This window comes from Simochromis diagramma, unplaced genomic scaffold (genome assembly GCF_900408965.1).
Source record: "Simochromis diagramma unplaced genomic scaffold, fSimDia1.1 OVJJ01000325.1, whole genome shotgun sequence".
Taxonomy (NCBI): domain Eukaryota; kingdom Metazoa; phylum Chordata; class Actinopteri; order Cichliformes; family Cichlidae; genus Simochromis; species Simochromis diagramma.
The window spans coordinates 700,128-717,777 of record NW_024387291.1 but is presented as its reverse complement, the minus strand read 5'-3'; the positions used below and the strand labels follow the sequence as shown (position 1 = coordinate 717,777).

At 42.1% G+C, this 17,650-nt stretch overlaps 1 protein-coding gene across 1 annotated transcript; it reads left to right on the top strand.

Moving 5' to 3' along the window:
* Positions 1 to 2,419: 2,419 nt before the first annotated feature.
* On the top strand, positions 2,420 to 5,550 carry LOC120716448. Its single transcript, XM_040003994.1, has 5 exons — positions 2,420 to 2,619; positions 3,691 to 3,821; positions 3,963 to 4,214; positions 4,786 to 4,876; positions 5,054 to 5,550. Exons 2-5 carry the CDS (start codon positions 3,692 to 3,694, stop codon positions 5,247 to 5,249), a joined length of 669 nt encoding a protein of 222 aa, XP_039859928.1. The 5' UTR covers positions 2,420 to 2,619; position 3,691; the 3' UTR covers positions 5,250 to 5,550.
* The last annotated feature ends 12,100 nt before the right edge of the window (positions 5,551 to 17,650 follow it).

Genomic DNA, 17,650 nt, shown 5'->3' with positions numbered 1-17,650 from the left:
TTCAATTTTATTTATATAGCGCCAAATCACAACAAAAGTCGCCTCAAGGCGCTTCATAGATACAGAGAAAAACCCAACAATCATATGACCCCCTATGAGCAAGCACTTTGGCGACAGTGGGAAGGAAAAACTCCCTTTTAACAGGAAGAAACCTCCGGCAGAACCAGGCTCAGGGAGGGGCGGCCATCTGCTGCGACCGGTTGGGGTGAGAGAAGGAAGACAGGATAAAGACATGCTGTGGAAGAGAGACAGAGGTTAATAACAGATATGATTCAATGCAGAGAGGTCTATTAATACATAGTGAGTGAGAAAGGTGACTGGAAAGGAAAAACTCAATGCATCATGGGAATCCCCCGGCAGCCTACGTCTATTGCAGCATAACTAAGGGAGGATTCAGGGTCACCTGTTCCAGCCCTAACTATATGCTTTAGCAAAAAGGAAAGTTTTAAGCCTAATCTTAAAAGTAGAGATAGTGTCTGTCTCCCGAATCCAAACTGGAAGCTGGTTCCACAGAAGAGGGGCCTGAAAACTGAAGGCTCTGCCTCCCATTCTACTTTTAAATACTCTAGGAACAACAAGTAGGCCTGCAGAGCGAGAGCGAAGCGCTCTAATAGGGTGATATGGTACTACAAGGTCATTAAGATAAGATGGGGCCTGATTATTTAAGACCTTGTATGTGAGGAGCAGGATTTTGAATTCAATTCTGGATTTAACAGGAAGCCAATGAAGGGAAGCCAAAACAGGAGAAATATGCTCTCTCTTTCTAGTCCCTGTCAGGACTCTTGCTGCAGCATTTTGGATTAGTTGAAGGCTTTTCAGCGAGTTTTTTGGACATCCTGATAATAATGAATTACAGTAGTCCAGCCTGGAAGTAATAAATGCATGAACTAGTTTTTCAGCGTCACTCTGAGACAGGATATTTCTAATTTTAGAGATGTTGCGCAAATGGAAGAAAGCAGTCTTACATATTTGTTTAATATGTGCGTTGAAGGACATGTCCTGGTCAAAAATTACTCCAAGGTTCCTCACCGCGTTACTGGAGGCCAAGGTAATGCCATCCAGAGTAAGAATCTGGTTAGATACCATAATTCTAAGATTTTCAGGGCCGAGTACAATAACCTCAGTTTTATCTGAATTAAGAAGCAGAAAGTTAGCGGCCATCCAGGTCTTTATGTCTTTAAGACATTCCTGCAGTTTAATTAATTGGTGTGTGTCATCTGGCTTCATGGACAGATAGAGCTGGGTGTCATCTGCATAGCAGTGAAAATGTATGCTATGTCTTCTAATGATACTGCCTAAGGGAAGCATGTATAATGTAAACAGAATTGGTCCTAGCACTGAACCCTGTGGAACTCCATAATTAACCTCGGTGTGTGAAGAGGACTCTCCATTTACATGCACAAACTGGAGTCTATTAGATAGATATGATACAAACCACTGCAGTGCAGTACCTGTAATACCTACAGCATGTTCTAATCGCTCTAATAGGATATTATGGTCGACAGTATCGAACGCTGCACTGAGGTCTAGCAGGACAAGCACAGAGATGAGTCCACTGTCAGAGGCCATAAGAAGATCATTTGTAACCTTCACTAAAGCTGTTTCTGTGCTGTGCTGAGCTCTGAAACCTGACTGAAACTCTTCAAATAAACCGTTCCTCTGCAGATGATCTGTTAGCTGTTTGACAACTACTCTTTCAAGGATTTTTGATATGAAAGGAAGGTTGGAGATTGGCCTATAATTAGCTAAGACTGCTGGGTCTAGAGATGGCTTTTTGAGTAAAGGTTTAACTACAGCCAGCTTGAAGGCCTGTGCTACATAGCCGATCATTAGAGATCGAAGAATTAATTAATGGCAGGACTTCTTTGAGCAGTTTTGTAGGAATGGGGTCTAAAAGACAGGTTGATGGTTTGGAGGAAGTAATTATTGAAGTTAACTCAGAAAGATCAATTGGAGAAAAAGAGTCTAACTTAACATCAATAGTACTAAGAGTAGCTGTAGATAATATTACATCTGTGGGATGATTACTGGTAATTTTTTCTCTAATGATAAAAATTTTATTTGTGAAGAAGTTCATGAAGTCATTACTAGTTAACGTTAAAGGGATGGTTGGCTCAAAAGAGCTCTGACTTTTTGTCAGCCTGGCTACAGTGCTGAAGAGAAACCTGGGGTTGTTCTTATTTACTTCAATCAGTGACGAATAGTAGGATGTTCTGGCTTTGCGGAGGGCTTTCTTATAAAGCAGCAAACTATTTCTCCAGGCTAAATGATGATCCTCTAGATTTGTGACACGCCATTTCCTCTCCAGATTACGAGTCATCTGCTTTAGGGTACGTGTTTGAGAATTATACCACGGAGTCAGGTACTTCTGATTTGAGGCCTTAGTTTTCACAGGAGCTACAGTACAGCTGTTCTGTCCCCACCCTTCTCCTCGTGGGGGGGATAGCACAACGGAGTCAGCCCCCACCCTCACCCCACCCATACTTCACAGCACAACTGATCAGGTGAGCTAACGTCTCACCTGATCAGTTGTGCTGTCTTCTGCCCCAACCCCCAAACCCACCAAACCCCAGCCCATCCTAGACACCCCAGCCACACATCTCAATCATAGCTGATCAGGTGAGAACTCGGCTCATACATCTTACATATTTCTCCATATTTTTTTTCCCTTTTGTACTTATACAAATAATAACATTTTAATTTTAAAGGGTTTTAGTGGGCTTTATTTTAACGTTGTACAGTGAAATCAAAAACCACAAAAGGTTTTCCCAATTGTACTTTCGCTTCTCAAACCAATCTGGCTGATCTTCTTTGATAACAGCAAGGATTACTTAATATTTTCTCCTTTAATTTTGGGTTACCCCTGGAGTTATTGGACCGTCATTGGTCTAAGAGAAAGACAGAAGTTATAGCAATTATATACTTCTTTTTTAAGAACTCGTGCTTGTCTGTGATCCTGAGTTATACACTATAATGCCAAAAGTTTTCACTCACCCGTCCAAATCGTTGAATTTAGGTGTTCCAATCACCTGCATGGCTGCAGCTGTGACATCCTGTAGCTTCCAGGATGTCACCTGTCCAACAAGTCCTAATTGTGAAATTTCCTTGCTTCTCACTGTTCCACAGTCAACTGTTAGAGGTGGTATAACAAAGTTAAAGTGATTGTGTCCACGTTGCTGTCTTTCCCACAGTGGTAGGCCACATGACATCACAGAGCGGGGTCTATTTTCAGCCTGTATGAATCAGGACACGATCCTAGTGTTATGTTAAACATCCTGTTGGGTTCCTGTACTGACTGAAGTCAACACCATCAGAGTTTTAATAACTGTTAGGCACTTGTCCTCCCATCATATTTGAAGAAGGTGCAGGGAAGACTAGTCTAGGTCTCTCTAACGGTGTGTTCACACCGAACGCGATAGAGGCGGCCAGAGAGTCAGGTTTACATGTAAAGTCAATGGAAAAGCGCGATGACCTGCAATTGCGGCTCCCGCAAAAATTCGGAAGCAGATTTGCGTCGCGAAAACGCCAAAAGGCCTGAAACTCGCGTCAGTCTAGCGCGTTTGGAGCGTTTGACTCGCGAAAAAAAAACACGCGCGCGAGTTTTTGTGTTGCATTTTGTGCATACGCGCGTTACGTGTCTACCGCTCGAGTTGGAAAAATCTGAACCAAAGCCCTTCATTCTTCATTCAGTATGGAGGAAAAGCTCATCAGTGCCGTGGCTAATCACCCCGAGCTATATGATGCTAGCTACTACTTCTACCGAGACAGGAATAAAAAGGACCTAGCTTGGAGACACATAAGTGAGGAGATCGGGCAACCTGGTCAGTTCATTCCTTCTTCTTTTTAATTTTCAGACTGACCCGATGAAGCCGCGCAAAAGCTTGCAAGCCCGCCTACTGTCCCGCTATTTTCCCACTGATGTACAAATACCTTTCCACTAACAAGATAATGCGTTTATTCAGAGGACATCTGCAGGAGAAAGTGGAAGAGCCTCAGGGACACCTATAATAAGGAGAAGAGGACAGAGAAGGAGAAGAGGAGTGGGCCTGCAGCAGGTTCGGGGAAGAGATGGAAGTTCTTCGTGGTCATGGGGTTTCTGGACCCCTTCCTCACCCCGCGGGAGACAAGCGGCAATATGGTGCGGACCGTGGAGAACTTCTCCCCCGAGGACCAGGGACAGCCCGAAGAGGCAGCAGGGCAGTGTCAGTCAGAAGGTATGTTTACAATGAATTAATGTAGGCAGTTAATTTATGCGTGTTGTCATACAGGAATATATTTTGTTTATTAATAAACAGTATACAGTAGTCCCGCTGTTCATCCGTCACTGCCTCGCCTTTTCGCTGATTTTTTTTTTATTGCACCGTACAGCTTTCAACAATGCGCATTGCATTCTGCAGCCCAAATGACAAATCTCCTCCGCGTCGTGTCTCCTGCGCTTGCCAAACTTATCATGTTTGGTTTTGATAACCATCACGTCCAATAGAAAAAAAACAGCACAAAAACACTCTTAACTATGACCCTCATTCGGAAATAGACACCTGCACCGGGAGCAAAAAAGGCACACAAAAGTGGCGCCGCAGACGGAGAAAAACCGCGGCATAATACTTATACATTTTAAAATCGACAAAGGTTTGCACTTTGAGAATCAACTTGTGAGAACTGTGACTACTGTTCATGTGCTGCAATAAATGAGAGACCACTGTATATAATAATAAGTATATAATAATATAATATTCTCTATGACTATTGTCTTCAACCTGTTAACATTTTATATTGTCTTGATAGAGTCAAGTAATCATGCAGCAGAGTCCTCCACTGTTGCTTCTCCTGGCTCCCCCAGTCCCTGGTCCCTCAGCTCCTGCTGCTGCACCCACAGGTATGAACATCAAGCACTGATAGCTTTTTACTTGCTTGAATCCCCTTGTGATCACCTTTACTAAATATCTGCAACCAATCTGTTCATATCCTGGTTTTTTTTTTTTTCAATTTTGAAAATGAAAGTCTAGTAGCAGCCTTCTCATTACTTTGTGTTGTTTTGTGCTGTGTTTTACAGGCCTACAGAGGAGGACAGCTCGAAGGCGGGCGAGGGACGGGTCCCAGGACGGTCCATCGGCGGTGGAGCTGGCCATCCTGGAGTCCCTAAAGAGGCCACGCCCGTCTCCAACAGAACATTTCCTCCTCAGCCTTGTTCCTGCTCTGGAGAGCATGCCGCCTCAGACACGAGAATTCATGAAATTTCAAATTTATAAATTAGCTTTTGAAAACAGCACAGCTGTGTTAAATTTGGAAACATTGGACCCTAATGATCAGTAGTTTTCTGATGAGGCAGCAGCTCTCCAGGGCAGAAACAATGTTCTTATTTTTCTCCTTCTTCTCCCTGAGGCTCTTCCACTCCAAGCTGGGTCCTTTTTATTCCTGTCTCTCTGTAAATAGTTAAATTTCATATATTTATGTTTAATGTTTTTGTTACTGAATTTATATATTTTATCAAATAAACCTTTATAATGACAAATGTCTCTGTTCTACTACACAGCAAATATTGGCACCCGACTTGACACAAGTAGAATTTATTTCATATTACACTAATTACAAAACATACTAATACAGCGGGATGCAAAAGTTTGGGCAACATAGAAGTAACATAGAATTAAGTAATTATTTTCCTGTACAAATCGTTGGTTGTCACAATAAAAATTGTCAGTTAAATACATCATATGGGAGACACACACAGTGATATTTGAGAAGTGAAATGCAGTTCACTGGATTTACAGAAAGTGTGCAATAACTGTTTAAACTAAATCAAGCAGGTGCATAAATTGGCAACACAAAAAAAGAGAAATAAATATATAGTGTATATCAATGTGTGTGTCTCCTATATGATATATGTAAGTGACATTTTTTACTGTAACAGCGATTCATACAGGAAAATAATGACTATTAATAAGGTTGCCCAAACTTTTGCACCACACTGTATATAGGAACATAGTGAAGACAAGTTACTTAAGAGAGTAAAAAGAGGTTAGTTTATTTTGGAGTAGAGCTCCATTTATTAAGAAAAATTTAAAAAGACAGGAACACTCTTTAGAGGTTTGTGGGTGGCTCTTAAAAGAGCCGTTGTGGGGAAGTCACTCGGACTTAAAACAGGCTACTCCTTTGGTTGCCAAGACACAGCTCCCTCGGCCGAGAAGTGAGCCATGAATTTCTCCCTCACCAGGACAGCCTCTCTGGATGAGTTGTTTGCTGCCATATGTCCCAGGCCTTGCAACGGCTCCACCACAGCAGGTGCCACACCCCTCACAGCAGGTGCCCCTCTCTCGTCCACACAGCGCAGAAAATTGTGGAGAACACAAGTTGCCTTCACACACTTCTCCGCAATTTCAGGACGGAGCTCCATGGCGCGCCGATACAACCTCCACTGTGAGGAGAGGATACCGAAGGCACCCTCCACTATCATCCTGGCCCTGGAAAGGCGATAGTTAAAGATCCTCTTCTCTAAAGGGAGGAGGCGTCCAGGGAAAGGTCTCATGAGCTCACGCCGCAGCGGGAACGCTTCATCAGCCACAAAGACATGGGGCTGGGCTCCACGGTGTTCTCCACCAGGTAGAGGCTGGTCAGGAGGCAGATGGAGAGTCCCAGCCCGAAGAGCCTGACCAAAGGTGGAGTTGGCCAGAATACCACCGTCGCTGGTCCTCCCGTACCCCCCAACATCAATGACGCGGAAGCGATGCTCTGCATCCACAACCGCAAGGAGAACAATGGAAAAAGTTCCCTTGTAGTTGTGGAACATGGATCCTGAGTTGGGGGGGTGCCTTCGTCTGGACGTGCTTCCCATCCAGAGCTCCACAGCAGAGAGGGAAGTTCCAGCGCTCCTGGAATCCCTCTGCGATGGACCGCCAGTCTTCAGTTGAAGGCACAGCCATGAAATCGTCCACTAGACAGTCCCAGATGGCCGGCGCTACCTGGGAGATGATCTGGCTCACCGTGGACACACCAACTCGAAAACTGAACGCGATGGTCCTGAAGGAGTCCCTGGTGGCAAGGAACCTGGACAAAATTGTTTAAAATTAGTATTATGTGTACTGCAGTTACAAAATACATTATTGAAATTACAAAACATAAATCTTACATAAAACATTTTCTAATTATAAGGATAATTACATGATATATATTAGATATAATCTAAAACAGTCTGCGGTGATTATATACAAATATTCAACTATACCAGAATTAAACCAGGTCTAAATAAAAAGGAGTATCACTACAAAGGTTAACTCAGTGGTCCTATTGCTACAGTTTGATATCAGCAAACACCGAGCGCATACATTGATAGGACACCACAGCCATGCTATCATTGCAAACACTGATAACAGCATAAATCGAATTAAATCGGGACTTGATGAGACCTTCTGAGTATCACTAGAAATATTATAAACAGTCGTCTCCGTACCACAGTTTGCTATCAGTAAACACCGAGAGCATTCAACGTTAGCATAGCACATCCATGTTAGCAGTGTATAAATGGATGGTTTAGCATATTTGAGCACAGGTATCAATAAAGGACTACCGTATTAAATACTTTTACTAACCTCAGGCAGATGGACAGGCGCTCTGCAGGTGGGATTGAGCGCATGTAATTGGTGTCTAGGTGGGCGATTCTGGGACCGACGCGGGAAAGCAGGTCCTCAAACTGGCCGAGTGAAAGAAGGTGATATCGCTGGAATCGGCCGTCATCCAGGCGCAGCTCCTGGAGCAAATGGTGAAACTCACCAAACTGCTCACGCCTCTGGAGGACCTGATGGACCCAGGTACGGCGAGGACGTCTTTTACGCCGCTGCTCTGCTCTCCACAGTACATAGAGAAGGGAGACTCTCTCTTCAAGCGCTAGCTCGACAGCTGCCATCTTGCAAAGATACCGTCTGGCACAACTTCCTCCCACATTCCTCCCACATTTCCGGTTCACGCGCGTCAAAATATGATATTTTCAAGCGCTATGGATTTTTCTTGGACACGCGTTGAGGCGCGAATGTGCACGCGTCAAATTAGGGGCGTTTGGGGCGTTTTGTTCGCGTCCATCGCGTTTGGTGTGAACACACCGTAAGACCATGAGTGAAATCTCTTGGCTGTGCAGTTGGCATACAGACCAAATCTGGAAGCTTTAACATTCCATTCATACATTTTCAGATTTTTAATTTACAAATTTTCATTTGTAAAGCAGGTTTTTTAAAATTATTATTGTATATAATGTCTTTTTCTGCACAGTCAAAGAAGCAGTTCAGGACACATTTCACTGTGTGTTGTATTTGTATGACTCTGAATGTGACAAACTAAGAATCTTGAATCTTCACCCTTCTCAAGCTTCTCGAGTGATGTTGCTATCACTTGGCATACCTATATCTGTCACTTCTTCCTCTGCTTGTCCACCACTGGTATATTCGGCTGGTTAGCCATTACCAGTTTTTCCATCTGCATCTGGAGGTCCCACAGTATCTAACTTAGTGATTAGTGATTATCAACTCAAGGTTTGTTTCTGGTGTCGTATTCGCGCCTTGTTTACGGTCCAAAACAAGTTAAGCAAATGAATGAATCAAGCAGCGATTTACATTTCTATAGATGTCTTGGACATTTACCCAATATACAGTGGGGCAAAAAAGTATTTAGTCAGCCACCGATTGTGCAAGTTCCCCCACCTAAAATGATGACAGAGGTCAGTAATTTGCACCAGAGGTACACTTCAACTGTGAGAGACAGAATGTGAAAAAAAAATCCATGAATTCACATGGTAGGATTTGTAAAGAATTTATTCGTAAATCAGGGTGGAAAATAAGTATTTGGTCAATAACAAAAATACAACTCAATACTTTGTAACATAACCTTTGTTGGCAATAACAGAGGTCAAACGTTTACTATAGGTCTTTACCAGGTTTGCACACACAGTAGCTGGTATTTTGGCCCATTCCTCCATGCAGATCTTCTCGAGAGCAGTGATGTTTTGGGGCTGTCGCCGAGCAACACGGACTTTCAACTCCCGCCACAGATTTTCTATGGGGTTGAGGTCTGGAGACTGGCTAGGCCACTCCAGGACTTTCAAATGCTTCTTACGGAGCCACTCCTTTGTTGCCCGGGCGGTGTGTTTTGGATCATTGTCATGTTGGAAGACCCAGCCTCGTTTCATCTTCAAAGTTCTCACTGATGGAAGGAGGTTTTGGCTCAAAATCTCACGATACATGGCCCCATTCATTCTGTCCTTAACACGGATCAGTCGTCCTGTCCCCTTGGCAGAAAAACAGCCCCATAGCATGATGTTTCCACCCCCATGCTTCACAGTAGGTATGGTGTTCTTGGGATGAAACTCAGTATTCTTCTTCCTCCAAACACGACGAGTTGAGTTTATACCAAAAAGTTCTACTTTGGTTTCATCTGACCACATGACATTCTCCCAATCCTCTGCTGTATCATCCATGTGCTCTCTGGCAAACTTCAGACGGGCCTGAACATGCACTGGCTTCAGCAGCGGAACACGTCTGGCACTGCGGGATTTGATTCCCTGCCGTTGTAGTGTGTTACTGATGGTGACCTTTGTTACTTTGGTCCCAGCTCTCTGCAGGTCATTCACCAGGTCCCCCCGTGTGGTTCTGGGATCTTTGCTCACCGTTCTCATGATCATTTTGACCCCACGGGATGAGATCTTGCGTGGAGCCCCAGATGGAGGGAGATTATCAGTGGTCTTGTATGTCTTCCATTTTCTGATGATTGCTCCCACAGTTGATTTTTTCACACCAAGCTGCTTGCCTATTGTAGATTCACTCTTCCCAGTCTGGTGCAGGTCTACAATACTTTTCCTGGTGTCCTTCGAAAGCTCTTTGGTCTTGGCCATGGCGGAGTTTGGAGTCTGACTGTTTGAGGCTGTGGACAGGTGTCTTTTATACAGATGATGAGTTCAAACAGGTGCCATTCATACAGGTAACGAGTGGGGGACAGAAAAGCTTCTTACAGAAGACGTTACAGGTCTGTGAGAGCCAGAGATTTTCCTTGTTTGAGGTGACCAAATACTTATTTTCCACCCTGATTTACGAATAAATTCTTTACAAATCCTACCATGTGGATTCATGGATTTTTTTTTCACATTCTGTCTCTCACAGTTGAAGTGTACCTCTGGTGCAAATTACTGACCTCTGTCATCATTTTAAGTGGGGGAACTTGCACAATCGGTGGCTGACTAAATACTTTTTTGCCCCACTGTATCTGTAAATGATGTTCATCAACTTGTCGATATTTTTCCCCCGCGCTTCACAGTAAAAGAGAAAAGGGATTCAAATTTTATATTTCTCAGTATCTGTAAACAGCGGTCCCTCGTTTATCGAGGGTGTTATGTTCTAAAAATAACCGGCGATAGGTGAAATCAAGTAGACAATTTTATTTTTGATGGTGCAAAACGTTACGTTGACATCCAATACTGCACTTCAGAGTCACACTGCTAGCGATCGATGCAGCGATTCTGTACTGTACAGGAGAGACGTCACGGAGGAGATCGTCTGCAGCGATCAGGACGCAGGACACAATGTGACGTAAAAAAAAAGCATGCAAACTTGCACTGTGAAACAGCAAGGTGAAAGGTGAACCGCGTTATAGCGAGGGGCCACTGTAATTTTGAAGGTATGTCACAACATACCCTTCGTAAATACTAATGTATAGAAACCCTTACCAGCAATCATTCATTTTTTGTGTGGCTTTTTTTCACGGTTTGTTAACATGCTGTGTAGGTGTGTACTTGACTAGCTGATCTCGACATAACGGGGAAACATCTGGTTTGACTATTCTTCACCTGTAGTTTGAATGCTGAACATTTGCCTGTTTAAATCATAAGACCAGTCACTATACAGAGATACTTCTGAATGTGGACGATGTGTCTTCTGATTTTGTAATGCAGTTCTGCTTGCATTGAGTGATGTAAACAACTGATCTATCTAAACTCTTTAAACATCAAAATTGATCATTGGATTGATCATTGGATTTTTTGTGAGTGTTCCCACCTTCTGCTCTTTGTAACTTAACGCGATCTTTCTGTTTTATATATTATATGTATTATTCTATATCAGTCTACACATATCCCTCAGGAATTTCACTATAATGTAATGAAATAAAACAAACTTGATTCTATTACAAGATCGAGGGATGTGGTGTTTGAATATTTTGGTTTTAGTGAAAGTTTAAAAACATTTTCTTGGTTGTAGCCAATGTTCCCTCTAAGCTGCGCGCCTGCGCAATTGTGCACTGCTGGCACGGTCTCTGCGCACAGAAAATCTGTGTTGCGTACAAAAAAATAATTAACCTGAATTGAAATTAAAATTAATACTTTAACAATTCTGTTTTGCAGTGTTAGTCAGTAAGTGACTGTCTGCTCCCGTATGGGATTAGAACGATGCCACCTTATCCCATAGTCCAGCCAATAATGTGATTCACATTCGTATATACGCAGCTAATGAACGTTGTTAACAGGCTATGGCAGCATCCTTATGTGCCGACACCGGTGTTTTAGCGAGAAAAGCAGCGTGGCTGATGTGGAGTGAAGCCACGTTAATGACAACGTGTACAACCATTGGAGATGTGAGCAGGACAGACGGAACAATTGGCGGAAAAGAGTGGACCAGGCCAAGTAAAACCAGAGTTATGATAAAAATATATGCAATGTTTGGTTTTCTTCCTGAATACTATCGTTGTTTATTTACTGCGGGAAGAAACGGTAAAAACAGTGTTTTATAAGGAAAACGCTGGAAAGCACTCTCCGCCTGTGAGCAAAAACAAAACCCAAATTCCTCCTCCCCTCCTGTTTCCAGTGGTTTTATTTATAAATTTTTATATATAAATATTAGGGGTGCAACGATACACAAAATTCACGGTTCGGTTCGGTTCGATACTTTGGTGTCACGGTTCGAAATTTTTTCGATACAAAAAAAAATGTTCATGCCTTTTTAATTTGTCATTTATTAAAATTATAAATATATATTTTAACTCAAAAGTACAGTTTTTAAATTTAACCCTAACCCTTGTGCGTGTTTTTTATTTTGACAGCGAATGCGCACCTGCGGACCACTTATATGCACCCCTGGTTATATAGCTCATCATATTGCAGCCACAGAAATTCTTTTGTCCATGAAACCATAAAGCTGCACTTTCTTTTTGCCTTATAGTCTGATTTGTCATAACTTTTCCGTTTTGTGGTAAACTTTTCTTTGGCTGTCACTTCTTCACCCTGACCTGTCTTATTTGGCTCAGCAGAACTAAAATATATATCCTGCTGCTTTTACACACGCACTCACATAAGCTCAGCGATTCTCTGCGCGATCAACCTCTCACATGTTTAAGCTTGCTGCGGGAGATTTCACTTGTCATGTTTGCATAGTAAGCTAACAATTGATAAGACAATGTCAGAGGAATTGGTGCACAAATTATCATCACTCACCAATTAGTGCTGTCGCTCTCTATACACAGTTCGCGCGATTGCAAAGTGAAAGCAAAAAACAAGCGCAAATTCAAACGCGATTTCAATATGTCACATATTGACAGTGGCTCACTGATGCCAATGACATAATTACCCAGCTACATTTCCGAAAGAATGCAAAAGCATTGACATATGTTTTTCCTTCCTACAATAGCCCGACGGGCAGGGAAGAGATAGATTTTGGTAGCCCGACTGAAAAAATCGCTAGCCCCAGGATGTCGGGCTAGCGATATTGCGAGCCCTGTATCTGATTGAGGAATCACTCATCTTTGGAAAAGAGAGTTTATTACAGAGAAATGTCTCTTTCCAAAATAAAAGCTATACTATACGCTTCTTCTGGGCTATATTCTCAGCAGCATATTAAACATATCAGGTCCCCATAAGGAGAATCATGTGCTAACGGCTGTCTAAATGACTCGGGTAAAGTTTGTAGCATGCATGCTTGTTGTTTTTGTCTGCTTCCACTTGTCTTTGCACTAGGATGATGTAAATGTGCAGTCATATTCGTTGTGTTCCCACTAGTGCTTTCAGGTTAATCTCGTTGAAATGACCTTAACGCCACAACACGGCAAATCTCCGTTAACGAGCTACCGCTGATCGCCCCGTGCATGGGGCTAGACGGCCAACACGTTAATGAGCTAACTGCGCTAACACACTAGTTCCCACCCATGTAATTAAGCATTGCGTGGCACATCCAACATACTGTTTTACTTTAGTCCATGACGCGCTTAGGTTCAGGGTTATACGTCACATGAAAACCAAAATAATTCCAAACGCCAGATCTGAATGAGGGTGGGGGAGGTTCAGTTTGCCATGTTGCAAGGAGAGCTTAACTTCTGTCTCGCTAGCTTGCCCTGCGCTCTTCCTTCTGATGATGCTGTCTGTGTTGAGCGCTCAGTGGATCTGCGCTCGACAGTGCAGCCTAGGCGGAGTAGTCGAATGCAGATTCACTGAGCGCTCAACACAGACAGCATCGTCAGAAGGAAAGTTGATAAAATAAATTACAAATTTTGTATTGTTCGATACATATGCGTACCGAACCGAAAGCACTGTATCGAACGGTTCAATATTGATACGAATATCGTTGCACCCCTAATAAATATATGCGCTGAACCCTAGAGACTAAGCACGTACAAACTCCAAAACACATTTCTAGCGTTAAGTGAACTTCCAAAACAGAGCTACCTGGATCACTTATATTACACAATTGAAAGCATATGTGTATTGTTTGTGTATTTATACACAAGCATTCATATATATTCAAATAATTTAAAAAATGTTCATTTACCTGTTACTACCACACACCAAATCCGGTTGTTGGTACTTGCTGGCTTGTGTAGCCTCTAGGTAACAAAAGCTCAACACTGCGCCCTAGCATCCTGGAGCACTTCTGTTGTGTTTTGTACGTGTTTTGAAGTTTGTACGTGCTTTGTCTCTGGGGGCCACCGTAAATATACTTTTATTTATTCACTCCACATAAAATGTAATAAATAAAACATGTAATACAAAAAACAACTATTCACATTTCAACTTTTAACTATTTAAATTTTCAGCTTTTACCTTTTAAACAAATTAAAAGGAAACAACACAAAACACTGCAAACCACAACACAATTAAATATAAATTATGAAAACAAAAAGAAGATGCACATTCTCTGTCATATGGGCCTGCATGAATAAACTTTCTGAATCCTTTATCATCCGCAACTGAAAATAGTTGTGGATGATTACTATACCTTTCTAATTTGACGTTGTTGTCCCTGGTTGTTGACCCCCAACAGAGGTCGAATATCTTGTTAATAATTTTACCTCCTCACTACGTACGACTTCTTATGGCCTCTGACAGTGGACTCATCTCTGTGCTTGTCCTGCTAGACCTTAGTGCAGCGTTTGATACTGTTGACCATAATATCCTATTAGAGCGATTAGAACATGCTGTAGGTATTACAGGTACTGTGCTGCAGTTGCTTGTATCATATCTATCTAATAGACTCCAATTTGTGCATGTAAATGGAGAGTCCTCTTCACACACTAAGGTCAATTATGGAGTTCCACAGGGTTCAGTGCTAGGACCAATTCTGTTTACATTATACATGCTTCCCTTAGGCAGTATCATTAGAAGACATAGCATAAATTTTCACTGCTATGCAAATGACACCCAGCTCTATCTATCTATGGAGCCAGATAACACACACCAATTAGTTAAACTGCAGGAATGTCTTAAAGACATAAAGACCTGGATGGCCGCTAACTTTGTGCTTCTTAATTCAGATAAAACTGAGGTTATTGTACTCGGCCCTGAAAATCTTAGAAATATGGTATCTAACCAGATTCTTACTCTGGATGGCATTACCTTGGCCTCCAGTAACGCTGTGAGGAACCTTGGAGTCATTTTTGACCAGAACATGTCCTTCAACGCACATATTAAACAAATATGTAAGACTGCTTTCTTCCATTTGCGCAACATCTATAAAGTTAGAAATATCCTGTCTCAGAGTGACGCTGAAAAACTAGTTTATGCATTTATTACTTCCAGGCTGGACGACTGCAAATCATTATTATCAGGATGTCCTAAAAACTCCTTGAAAAGACTTCAGTTAATCCAAAATGCTGCAGCAAGAGTCCTGACAGGGACTAGAAAGAGAGAGCAGATTTCTCCTGTATTGGCTTCCCTTCATTGGCTTCCTGTTAAATCCAGAATTCAATTCAAAATCCTGCTCCTCACATACAAGGTCTTAAATAATCAGGCCCCATCTGATCTTGATGACCGTGTAGTACCATATCACCCTATTAAAGCACTTCGCTCTCGCACTGCAGGCCTACTTGTTGTTCCTAGAGTATTTAAAAGTAGGATGGGAGGGACAGCCTTCAGTTTTCAGGCCCCTCTTCTGTGGAACCAGCTTCCAGTTTGGATTCGGGAGACAGACACAATCTCTACTTTCAACATTAGCCTTAAAACTTTCCTTTTTGCTAAAGCATATAGTTAGGGCTGGACCAGGTGACCCTGAATCCTCCCTTAGTTATGCTGCAATAGACATAGGCTGCCAGGGATTCCCATGATGCATTGAGTTTTTCCTTTCCAGTCACCTTTCTCACTCACTATGTGTTAATAGACCTCTCTGCATTGAATCATATCTGTTATTAACATCTGTCTCTGTTCCACAGCATGTCTTTATCCTGTCTTCCTTCTCTCACCCCAACCGGTCCCAGCAGATGGCCCCGCCCCTCCCTGAGCCTGGTTCTGCCGGAGGTTTCTTCCTGTTAAAAGGGAGTTTTTCCTTCCCACTGCCGCCAAAGTGCTTGCTCATAGGGGGTCATATGATTGTTGGGTTTTTCTCTGTATCTACTGTACAATATAAAGCGCCTTGAGGTGACTTTTGTTGTGATTTGGCGCTATATAAATAAAATAGAATTGAATTGATCGGCTTTTCTGCCACAAGTCCCGTCTTTCTTGTTTGTTTATCGCCCACTTTGCAGCATGTTTAAGCAAGATAAGCTGTTGTTAGAATGTATTTAACATTAATTTCTAGTATCAGCTGATGTTTGCTGGAGCCACGGCTGTAAAAGCTGCTGGTAATGATATCCGTTTGGACATGTGGTGAAAGGGAAACATGAAGATGAAACCAGGAGATGTCCTTACTAAATCATCAGAGCTGAACAGGTGATGGAGAAACAGGTTTACCTTTTAGGTGACATGAATGAGTTGAAGGGAAGTTATGAACCGTTTCTGAGAGACAAATAACACCAGGATCCTTTTCTACATAGTTGACGGCTGGTAACTGTGCAGGGGCGGGTCAGCAAAGTTTTGTCGGGGGCCAGGTTGGGCATTAACAGGGAAAGGGGGGCACAAAGAAATATTTTTCTTTGTTATGTCATTTAAAAACTTTGAATGAATAATTATCTGAATCTTACAACAAAAGTGGTCATCTGATTAAATGTATAGAAATCCATTGTTGTATATAGTAAATAAATAAGTCTAATATACACCCTAGTAAGCTATAGTACTTTTTCCTTTGGGAAGGTACCGTCTGTGCAATCTGCAATTCTGTTGAAGAAAGATGTTGAATCTATTTAATTATTGTAGAAAAATAATTGATTTCTGTGCATTTGTTTTACACTTGCATTAAATTAAAGTTGATTACATCCATTGAGGGCGGGGGATGGTTTCCTAATATTTTTGCTGGGAGTTGGCAACCCTATTAGTTAGGTAGGTAAGTACTATTTAAAATACCAGAATAGGGAGGATGGTGTAGGTTTAAATTTATTAGATTGATCAGTGTTGCTGAACTATAAAATGTTTTGGGTGGAGTGTATTTTTTGCATAACAGAATAGCTTCAGTCTCTTGTTTTTAAAAACTTGAGTATGACCTTATACAAAATGCTGCAAGATATTTATAAAAAACAGTTTTATTGATTACAAAATACGCTATATCGGATTCATATTGGTATCGGCAGATATCCAAATTTATGATATTGGTATCGGACATTAAAAAGTGGTATTGTGCCATCTCTACTGCAAACCCTTGGCGTTCTCTCACTGAGCTTCATGATGTCGTCACCGGAAGTGGTTTTCACATCACAGGTGTGCCTTGTTCACTTGTGCAATTTCTTGCCTTCTTAATGAGGTTGGGACCATCAATTGTGTTGTGCAGCAGTCATGTTGGTACCCAGCTGACAGTCCTATGTGACAACTGTTAGAATTCATATTATGGAAAGAACCGATCAGCTGAGTAAAGAGAAACAACAGTCCATCATTACTGTAAGAACTGAAGGTCAGTCAGTCCACAAAACTGCTAAATCTTTCAATGTGCAGTCGCAAAAACCATCAAGTGCTACGACAAAACCGGCTCACATGAGGACGCCCAAGGAAGGGAAGACCAAGAGTCACCTCTGCTGCTGAGGATAAAATCATCTGAATCACAGGCCGCAGAAATCGCAAGTTAACAGCCTCTTAGATTAGAGCTCAACTAAAGAGAATTGTTAGTTAGTTAATACTTGTTGTTTTGTTTTTAATGAGGTCAGGGGGTTTGCGTGTCTCAGTGACCCTAAAAGCTAGATCAGCAGAAGCTTAGCCTTCAGATGGGACACCCAAGTTGTTCAGGTCTTAGGGTAGAGACCTGACAAAGTGCAATCCAATTACATGACAAAAACA

What these genes read in the sequence shown, in the direction of transcription:
- LOC120716448 (XM_040003994.1), top strand. Translation starts at nt 3,692, where the DNA reads ATGGAGGAAAAGCTCATCAGTGCCGTGGCTAATCACCCCGAGCTATAT. An exon ending in TGAGGAGATCGGGCAACCTG is followed by an intron (nt 3,822 to 3,962) that starts GTCAGTTCATTC and finishes GCGTTTATTCAG; the next exon opens with AGGACATCTGCAGGAGAAAG. An exon ending in AGGGCAGTGTCAGTCAGAAG is followed by an intron (nt 4,215 to 4,785) that starts GTATGTTTACAA and finishes TTGTCTTGATAG; the next exon opens with AGTCAAGTAATCATGCAGCA.